Source organism: Phodopus roborovskii, unplaced genomic scaffold (genome assembly GCF_943737965.1).
Source record: "Phodopus roborovskii unplaced genomic scaffold, PHOROB, whole genome shotgun sequence".
Classification (NCBI taxonomy): Eukaryota; Metazoa; Chordata; class Mammalia; order Rodentia; family Cricetidae; genus Phodopus; species Phodopus roborovskii.
The window spans coordinates 732035-742457 of record NW_026126637.1 but is presented as its reverse complement, the minus strand read 5'-3'; the positions used below and the strand labels follow the sequence as shown (position 1 = coordinate 742457).

The 10423-nt window shown below is 40.1% G+C and overlaps 1 protein-coding gene across 1 annotated transcript; it reads left to right on the top strand.

Moving 5' to 3' along the window:
- The first annotated feature begins 2020 nt into the window (after positions 1 to 2020).
- Fpr2 (formyl peptide receptor 2) lies at positions 2021 to 10155 on the top strand. The gene is made up of 2 exons (XM_051207875.1): positions 2021 to 2050; positions 8924 to 10155. The coding sequence occupies exon 2, from the start codon at positions 8935 to 8937 to the stop codon at positions 9988 to 9990; it is 1056 nt and encodes a 351-aa protein (XP_051063832.1). The 5' UTR covers positions 2021 to 2050; positions 8924 to 8934; the 3' UTR covers positions 9991 to 10155.
- The last annotated feature ends 268 nt before the right edge of the window (positions 10156 to 10423 follow it).

Sequence of the window (10423 nt, the reverse complement as noted above, 5' to 3'; positions counted from 1 at the left end):
GCTGTGTAAGCTTATAGAGATGTCTCTGCAAGGACACAGAGAGGAGAAATTGGCTATCTGCGAGCCGAAGAGAAGCCCCAGGACCAACATCATGAGCTTGGGTCTCCAGCATCCACAACTGTGACAAAACCAGTTGCTATGCTTTAAGATACCCAGTATGTGGGTGCTTTGTAGTGACAGCCTTAGTAAACTAACCCATTCTGCTTTAGTACAGGGATTCCTGCCTCCAGTCTCCCTAGTTCCCACAGTGCATTAAAGAAGATGGCCATCGACTGGGGGGTATAGATCAGTTAGCAGAGGGACGGCTTAGTCTGCAGGAAGTCCTGCCTAAACTGGGTGTGATAGTACATGATTCTAATTCCAGCATTTGGGAGGTGGAGAAAGGAGGATAGGGTGTTCATTTGTTTACTTAGTGTGATACATGGGAACCTGTTTTCAAAATGTGGGAGTAAGAGAGGTTGGTGGGAACATGGGGAGAGACAGAGACAAGGCAGAGCCACAATGGCACATACAGAAAGGATGTGACCAGGCGGTTGTTTTTAAAATTTCCTTCACTACGGTAGTGTCTATGCCATCTCTCTTTACATCTGAATTAGGAAAGAACTGAATTGTTGTGTCACCCAGTTAGTGTCCACAGAGAATGGAGAGTTCTTGGTGTGGAAAGGAACCCACACATGTGCTGTTGGAACTCTTGTAATAAGCAGAGAGGCAAGATTGTGTTTGGTTATCATCTCAGTCTTCATATGTGTATGTTCCTGAGCCAATAGAGGCAAGAGGAGATGTCTAATCTCCCTGGATCTGGAGTATGGAGTATGTGCTGGTGATGTGTTTGATTTAGGTACTGAGAAATGAGATTTGGTCTCCTGGAACAGCCACAAGTGTTCTTAGCCACTGAGACACCCAGATACTCCCATTTGTGTTTTAAAAGCAGACTTATTTATTTTTAAATGAACGAATGCTTTGCCTGCATGTATAAAGCATGGGAAATAAGATTCCAGGGCAAAATATTGTCTGATGGATGTTTATTCAGAGAGAAATTACTTACACCAGAAACAGATGACCACTGCAGGCTCCCATTCCAAGGATGCCTCTGGATGCTCTCTGTCTCTGACCAGGAAGAGAGCAAGCTGGAGTCTGGGACCACAGACCTAGTCCACACAGGTTATGCCCTGCACCAGTCCCCACACCCCAATGGGTGTGGTCAGTGCAACAGGTTCAAGTGGGGTTGATTTCTCACTATACATGTACGACTGTGCATCATGTTTGTGTCTGGTACCTGCAGAGGCCAGAAGAGGACATTGAATCCCAAGGAACTGGAGTGACAGATGGTGTGAGTGGCCATGTGGATGTTGGAAATCCAACTCGAGTTCTTCTTAAGAGCATTCAGTGCTCTGAGTCTCAGAGCCATCTGTCAACACACCATCTTTTGTTTTAAAGAATAACGGAGGGATGTCACAGTGGTTAAGAACAAGTACAGCTCTTGTGTAAGACCTTACTTTGGTTATCACAGCCCATGTCAGACTGTTCACAACTGTCTAACTTCAGATCAGGAGATACAAAGGACCAGAACTCTGAATGTCCACAGATGCCTGAATCATGTGTTCCTCAGATCAGCAGTGGGAGAACATTTACACTTCCATGTTTCTAAGAACTCCACTTCGGGAAGAGAGAAGGCTTAGTAATTAGAGCCCTGGCTGCTCTTCCAGAGGACCCAGGTTCAATTTCCAGCTAACAGCTGCCTATAATTCCAGTTCCAAAGGATCCAATACTTTCTTTGGCCTCTAAGGACACCAGGCATGTGTGTAGTGGGTGCACAGACATACAGGCAAAACCTCCACACATTTAAAACAATAAAATAAAATGACTCCAATAGCATCGCAATTGCATAGCTTCTGGATCTCTTAAGAAACATCAAATTTCTGCCACCTCATTGGTTCCAGGTTTCTTGTTCCTCTTTGTGTTTTCTTAAGTCTTTGATAAGAGCCAAGTGCTCCACTTACACACCATAGGAACCCAGGAATCAGCCAGAGGAAGGGGATCTTAGCTGGTGGTAAGTTGTACTCCAACAACTCAAAACTTAATTTTTGAATGCCTTTTATATGATGGATACTTTCTAAAATCCTGTGTGGAGATGTGAAATATCACATTTACTTCTATTGGATGACTTCTGAGTTCTTGACTTAGAATGTGCTGAGGACAGTATGCAGTTGGAGGTGTGGGAAAATGGCCCAGTTGGCAAGTAGGTACCTTGCAAGCATGCAGGCGTGAGCCAAACCCACTTTTAAAAAGTCAAATGGAGACAGTCTGATCCTTAGGCTGTGATACATCTAGCCATTGAGCTATAAAGCCAACCAAGAATGTGCTGTGTATATCTTTTGTCATCTTAAAGCACAAGAAAAATGTTACTTAGGAAAAAAAAAAAAAAAAGGGGGGGTATAATTGGTACTGTGCCATGGGAGATACCAGGATTAGAACTGAGAACAATGGTTCAATGGCTTTGACTACCCGGAATACACATACTTGATGGGGGCAATTTGGTGCAGTGCCAAGGGCCCAAGTCAGTATGCAGTGGGTTAATGAGAAGTATCGAGGTAAGAAAGTATAAAGCGTGATTATAGGTTCTAAGGTTGATTCAGAGCTTATATCTTTTTCTTTCTTCTCTTCTCCATTCTCAACTGAATATAATGTCTCTCATATATACCCAGATGCTGTGTTGATGAACCCTGCAGCTCAATGGGAATCCTACACAGGAGCTCTATCACTGAGTGACATTGCCGAATCCCTCACTACTGAGCATCTAGGCAGATGCTCTGCCATTGAGCTACATCCCCAGCACTGTATTTTCTTTTTCAACTTTTAAAAAATGTATATGGGTATTTTCCCCAAATGTGTGTCTGTGTACCAGGTGCTTTCTTGGTACATGAGAAGGCCAAAAGAGACCATTGGACCCCTTGGAGTTAAAGTTTCAGATGGTTTATAAACCTATATGACAGTGTTGGGAACTGAACTGAGGCCTACTGGAAGAATAGGCAATGCTCTTCTAAATAATCTTTACAGGCCTCTTAATTTTACTTTTATTGAGAGGCATGATCCCAGTAAATTACTGCACTGGAACTTGTCCTGTAACTGAGGCAGGCCTTGAATAGGCAATTCTTATCTCAGTCTCCAAAAATAGTTGGGATTACTGGTGTGAAAGATAAGGATTGGCTGGAAATGGTTTGTTCTTGAAGAGAAGTGACATGACAGTATTTACATGTCAATGAGAATGGTCTGCTGGAAAGTATTTCCTGGTGTTTTGTCTTTGTTTGGAAGAAAAGAGACAGAAAAACTCAGGAGTCTAATATCTGGGAGGGTGAAAAACAGGTCCAGAGACAGTGTGTGTAAAGAGGCCATTTGAAATGAATGACAATCCTTTCCTCTTAGGAACTCATACATGTAATAGCTTAGAGAGATGACTGATGATATAGTAAAATTTTCCCAATTAATTGGTACCATTTTTTTTTAAAGAACACATCCTAGGAATGGCAGAGGAAATGATATAGTTTGGGGAACAATCAAAGGGACAGAATAATCAGTTTAATATGTGTGTGGGGGTTTCTGTTTGTATGTATTCCTGTATGTGCATAAGCTCAGGTACTTGGAGGTTAGTGGCCAACATTAGGCATCTAACTCAGTTAATCTCTGTCCTTTTTATTTTTATGAGGCAAAGTATCTCCTTGAAGTTGTAACTTACTAATGATCTATATAGTCTGGCCAGGAAGCTCCTCAGATCTTTCTGTCTCCTTCCTGTCCCACAGCTGGAGTCATAGATGTATGCCACCACACCTGGTTTTTATGTAGATGATGAACATATGAACTCAGGTTCTCAGTGAATGGCAAATACTATATAGTGAGCCATCAGCCTAGCTAGCCCTGAGTACTCACTTTGTAGCCAGGAAATGAGTATGGCAAAAAGTAGAGAGAATTAGCAAAAAATAAAGTGCTATTTCTGCAAAGCCACTTCCTGTTCAGAGTCATGGTTTCATCTCTTATAGAATGGTGATGTGTGTCCTAAGATAACAGTGTTAAAATGAAATGATGGGCATATGTTAGGGTTTAATGACACAAACAAGGATCATCCTAATGGGTGCATATTTTCTTCTGTGTCTCACAGTTCCTCCACTTTGCAAAAAAAAAAAAAAAAAAAAAAAAAAAAAAAAAAAAATGGTGGTCCCACCGATTAGCACCTTTGTCTTTCCATTAGCCTTTTCTTGCTGTGCTAACTTTTTTTTTTTTTTTTGCAAGGATTTAAAGATTATGGAATGCATATGCAGTGGCTTGTAGAAGTGGGAAAAACCTGAATGCAGTGAGGAACATAGGGTGGGACAGGGTTAAGAGCTGGGTTGGGCTCAAATGATGACTCTACTACTTTCTAACTAGGAGCTTGAACAATGAATTTACTGTTCTAAATCTTAACTCATTTAATTATTCAGTGGCTATTCTTATTGTAGATTATATTATTCAATAATCACAAAATCTCGGAATACACATAATGTTTTACATTATTAACTTTTGTAATCTGCAAGAGCTAGGATGAGTTGTAAATTCTTAATGAACATGTTTAAGTGTGGACAATGTCCATTTAACTAGTTACTATTGTCACAACCATGCTCTTCTCTATGTAGCTCTTGAACTCAATATATAGTCAAGGATAACCTCATGCATGTACCGGGATTAAAGATGTATACAAACATATTCAGTTTTGTACAGTGCTGGCGATCAAACCCAGAAACAAGTACTTGCTAGTCAGGTACCTTGCCACTTGAGGCACATCCTTAGCCAGAGAAACATGTTTTTCTCTGAATGTTAACTTCTCCAATGTATAGCCCACAAATGAGCCCTAAAACACCATATAGAACATGGTGAGGACAGTGTTAACATTTATTAAAGACTCACTTGGCTCAACCTGGAGAGTTTCTGTGTTTATTCTCATACTATCCTTACTTGAAAAATCACTCTCCACCATAACATCATTCCTGATCAACAGATGATGAAACTAAGGCTCAAAGAAATGACATTGACAGCATTAGAGATATGATCAGAAAACAATTTGTCAGGACTTAGGATATGACTTGGTGGGTAAAGTGGGATCCAAGCTCACAACAGTAAGAGAATCTGAGCTTGGATCCCAAGTACCTATATAAAAAACTTAAATGAACAATCAAACAGGCACTACAAAACCCATTGATAACCACAGTTCTAGGGAGTCAAAGATAGCAGGAAATCTGGAGTTAACTAGCTAGCAAGCCATCCAGTCAGTAAGCCTCAAGTTGGATAAGACACCATGTCTCAGAAAATAAGGTGGAGGATTGACTATCAGAGACAATAGACATTGACCGGTGGTATCCGCATGTACAAAAGCAGGCACATGATGTACACAGGTGCACCCATGTGGATAATACAGACAAAAAAAAAGTATTTATCTGACTGCAGAAAACCCAGCAATATTTATACTCCATCAATGGTTTTCCACTGTAGATGGTTTTGTCTGCCAGAAGATATTTTACATCTACAGATAATTTTGGTTATCATAGCTGCATAAGGGTTGATCCTGGAATCTAGTAGATGGCATCAAAGAGCTGCTATACATCTTGTGATGTACAGGAATTACCACACCCAAGCACAGTTAAGTAGTGGCAGATGTCAACAGTGCCAGGGTTGAGAAATCCTGTATCCTATTGCATCATGTCCTGCATAGGACCTTGGCGAAAGTGATAGGCGACAAAAAGAAAGTAGGAAACCAAGGAGGGAAATCACTATCCTATCAAATGTGAGGATAGTCAGTTATTGTGGCAGGTCCTGTCAACATAGTAAGGCAAATTTGGGAGTTCTGGAATTAGTTTTATTAGGGTTCTAGTGCTTGTTGATGTTAACAAAAACAAAGGCAAATCAAAAGCCATACCAAAATCTGTTGAGTATGGCTTTGGCCTGATAAAAGAGGAATGCAGCTATCTCTCAGTATTATCATGAGAATTAAAGGAGAGAAACTTCTGGGTATGTGTTGTGCAAGTTTCCTGAGGAAACAAGAAACACATGTCTACTCAGCCCAGAGAAACCATGGCATATCAAAATAATGATTACATCAGAGTGCAACTTGGTGAATCCACAATTTTTTATTGGGTTTACTAACAGGAGTATGGGTAAGGAGTTACAGGAGCAGAGATAACAAAGATGCAGTCCTACCATACAGAATCCCACCCCAACAGGGGTGAAGACTCATAAAAGCTGTATCCATGGAACATTCTGAATGACTTACATGGAGAACTTGGCACATCAGGAAGTCTCTTCTAGGTAGCAATGCTGGTTAGAGCCTCCTCTCCCAGCTGATATTTACTGTTTTTTTTTTTTTTTGGCTTGAAGAAAAGCAATTCTGAATTTTATAAGTTTCAGCTCTCCAAGACATGTGAAATTTCTTTACTTTCTGAAACCCAGGAAGCTCCTTTCTGCCTCCTGAAGGGTATGTTTGAGCTTGAAGGAAATTTCTATGCAAAGCTGTTGTAGTACACGTCTGTGATTTCAGCATTCTAGAAGTTGAAGCAGAAGGGTTAGGAGTATGAGGCCAGTTTGACTACATAGCAAGGCCCTATCTCAACCATCCATGTATCCAAATAACCAACCAATCAGTCAATGCAGTGCTCAGTATTACTGCTTCTTTTTATTTAAAGATAGATCAATAAGTCTAAAAGTTTTATGGCTGATAATTACCCTAGATTTTATGTGAATACATTTTAAGGCAGGTTTCATAAATAATTGAGATGTTTCTTTCTACATTTTAATTTTATTATACTTCTAGGGATTGAACCTAAGTTTTCTTGCATACTACAAAAGTGCTCTAACACGGAGCCACAGCCTGAGCATCTCCCTGCAGGATTCCAGGCAGGTAGATGCTCTATCATTAAGCAATGTTCATATCCCCTCACAGTATGTTACGGACAAGCATTCTATTACCGATACAATGTCCACAGGCTTATAAATATGTTTCAACAAATAACCTGTATGTAGATTTTATAGCCCACACACCACAGCAGAATTATTCCAAGTTTCCTGAACCTGGGTAGGAGTGCACATGGAGACTTCTTGGTTGAATTGGCTACAGACATGATCTGATCATAAGTTAGGTAACATAGTAAAAATAAGTTTTGTTCTTAAGAAGCTAAAAAAGCAATCACAAAGGCTCACTGAGGACTTAGTCACATTGTGTTATCATCTAGAACTATGTTCTGTGTGCATGGCTCCATCAATTTCTTAGGAAGCACTGTAGATACTCTTTAGACTGATCAGGATTTAGACTAAAAAGTAGATACAGGGACAAAACTGTGGTTTGCTTAGCAGAGAGCAGCCCATGTTTAACATTATCTGTCACATTTGGCATGGCAGAAGAAGGACTTGTCACATTTGGCACGGCAGAGGAAGGACTCAGAGGTCAGACCCAGCTAGATTAAAATATGTCTTATCATTATTTGCGTAGACTTTCCTCTAAGCATCATTCTCATCTTACAAAAACTAAAAATAATGAACCTTTTAGAATTCTTATATAGACAAATATAAATTCCATAATAATCACACAATATGTGGTCTTTAAGAAGTCCTCAAACTCCAACAAAATTCATTAAGTCTCACCCTCTGCCCCACATAACACTTGAGTATGCAGTCATACATACTCTTTGTATACCAAAGAATAAGGGACTTCATAACAAGTGGAAGTAATGGTAGGTACTCATTTGGAGGTAGAGATGTTATTCACCACTCAGTAACTTCCTCCTATTGCAAAATCTCAAAGTAGAATACATTATCAAGCAGTGGTAGTAACCATTCAGTCTCCTTCTCAACTATAAGCTAAAACCAGTGTCTTAGATGAACAGAAATAATGGACAAACACTATGTCAAGGATTCTCACAGTAAAGAGAAGCAGATACTTGAAAGCTGCATTAACCTGGGGTTGAAAGAAGGTAATGAGTTTGAAAGGTGGAGATCTTGGCACCATTTGCCAAGTCCTGGTAGAATTATTTTTGTACTTGAGACCATGGAAGTAAAAAGTTAGATGTGAAGAAAACTGTTGCTGTCTTGGCAGCTGTGTCCAGAATGCCACTTTGTGTTTAAACAGTCTTTATGCTGTAGTTAAGGACTTTTACTATATAAGAAACCAAGCCAGTTGCTGTACTTACACATTACACTGATATGAATGTGACCTCAGCTTTGTGATGATATTCTTTGGACTGTGTTTTTTACCGCCCATCTTTATAAAATTTCAAAAAAATTTATAGTAATCAGTAGTCAAAATTGGCATCTGGTCTACCACAAGTTTAAACAAAAGTGGGTCACCTTATTTCCATCTCATCAATTTCTGGAAAAAAAAATGTCTTTGAAATCCACAATGCAGAGCTCAATGGACTGCTGTTAATCATTCTTTGCTTCAGCCCACTCTAATATCTCTCAGCTGTCTGTCTGTCTCTGTCTGTCTTTTTCTCTCTTTCTATGGATTATACAGGCCTTGGCTTTGTTAAACAAACTTTTGGCATCTCTCAGTTCTCTCAGTTAAATTATTTCTTTTGTGAACAGGAGAACTGAGGAAAAGCCTTCACCAAGAAAAAATGTCTACTGCATCTACTGCTTTGCTCCGAGTGCTATGTTTTCCTATCTGTTCACCTTCAGTTCAGTATCACTGCTGGAAGCTTATTATTCTTTTTGTAATCAGTATGAAAAACATAAATAGTTCTAGGAATATGGAAAATGTGGAGAATTATGCTATCTCAGAAAGGCATCGAGTAGAATGGTAGTTTTACAGTATTACAGGTACAATGGATCTCCTGTGGTGCCAGGTGGTGTGGATTCTGAATTTGTGTAATGTTAGATCTGAGAGATGGCTGTTGTTGAAATTTTTCAGGTGCAGAGAAAATGGAAGTCAACTACTCCATCCCTCTGAATGGATCAGAAGTGGTGGTCTATGATTCTATCACCTCCAAAGTTTTGTGGATCTTCTCAATGGTGGTCATCTCCATCACTTTTTTCCTCGGGATTCTGGGCAATGGGCTTGTGATCTGGGTAGCTGGATTCCGGATGGCACACACTGTTACAACTATCTGTTATCTGAACCTGGCTTTGGCTGACTTCTCTTTCACGGCTACTCTACCATTCTTAGTCACTTCAATGGCCTTGAAAGAAAAATGGCCTTTTGGCTGGTTCATGTGTAAATTAGTTCACATTGTGGTGGACATAAATCTATTTGGAAGTGTCTTCTTAATTTCTCTCATTGCCTTGGATCGCTGTATTTGTGTCCTGCATCCAGTCTGGGCTCAGAACCACCGCACTGTGAGCCTGGCTAGGAAGGTGATAATTGGACCCTGGATTCTTGCTCTCATCCTCACATTGCCCATTTTCCTCTTCTTGACTACAATTAGAGTTCCAGGAGGGGATGTGTACTGTACATTCAGCTTTGTGTCTTGGGGTGACACTGCTGTGGAACGGTTGAATGCAGCTACCACTATGCTAACAGCTAGAGGGATCATCAGGTTCGTTATTGGCTTCAGCATGCCCATGTCCATCGTTGCCATCTGCTATGGACTCATTGCTGCCAAGATGCACAGAAGAGCCCTTGTCAATTCCAGCCGTCCTTTACGTGTCCTTACTGCAGTTGTGGCTTCCTTCTTTATCTGTTGGTTTCCCTTTCAACTGGTTGCCCTTTTACAGACAGTCTGGCTAAAAGAGACACTTTTCAATGGTGGTTTAAAAATTCTTGATATGTTGGTTCACCCAACAAGCTCATTGGCCTTCTTCAACAGTTGCCTCAACCCGATGCTCTATGTTTTTGTGGGCCAGAACTTCAGAAAAAGACTGATCCATTCCCTGCCTTCCAGTTTGGAGAGAGCCCTGAGTGAGGACACTGCTCAGACCAGTGGTACACACACCAATTTTGCTTCACCTCCAGCAAACATTGAGATAAAGGCAATATGAGGAGAGGACTGGGGATCTGGGGATGCTTTTTTTTTGTTGTCCCACACCAGTCCCATTTCATGTCTATCTTACTTGATATTGTGTTCTAGAGCAATATTAATCTGGAAAGATAGCTATGTGTTCCCTGAATTGAAGAAAAAAAAAATAAAAATCAAAGCTAATATTGCTGTCCTTTCAGGGATTTTTTTCAACTAAGATCATAGCCTGGAGTAAGACTAATGTGGCAAAACAATAAAAAAGAGAAAAATAGTAATTCATATTTGCAAGGATTAGATAGGATAGTAGATGTTAAAATCAAAATTATACTATTTCAGGAGTTGGAGAGATGGCTCAGTGGTTAAGAGAAATTTCGGCTCTAACAGAGGATCTGGGTTTACTTCTAAGTGCCCATATCATTTAACTTACAATTACTAGTAATGACATCTCTAGGCAT

What these genes read in the sequence shown, in the direction of transcription:
- Fpr2 (XM_051207875.1), top strand. Translation starts at nt 8,935, where the DNA reads ATGGAAGTCAACTACTCCATCCCTCTGAATGGATCAGAAGTGGTGGTC.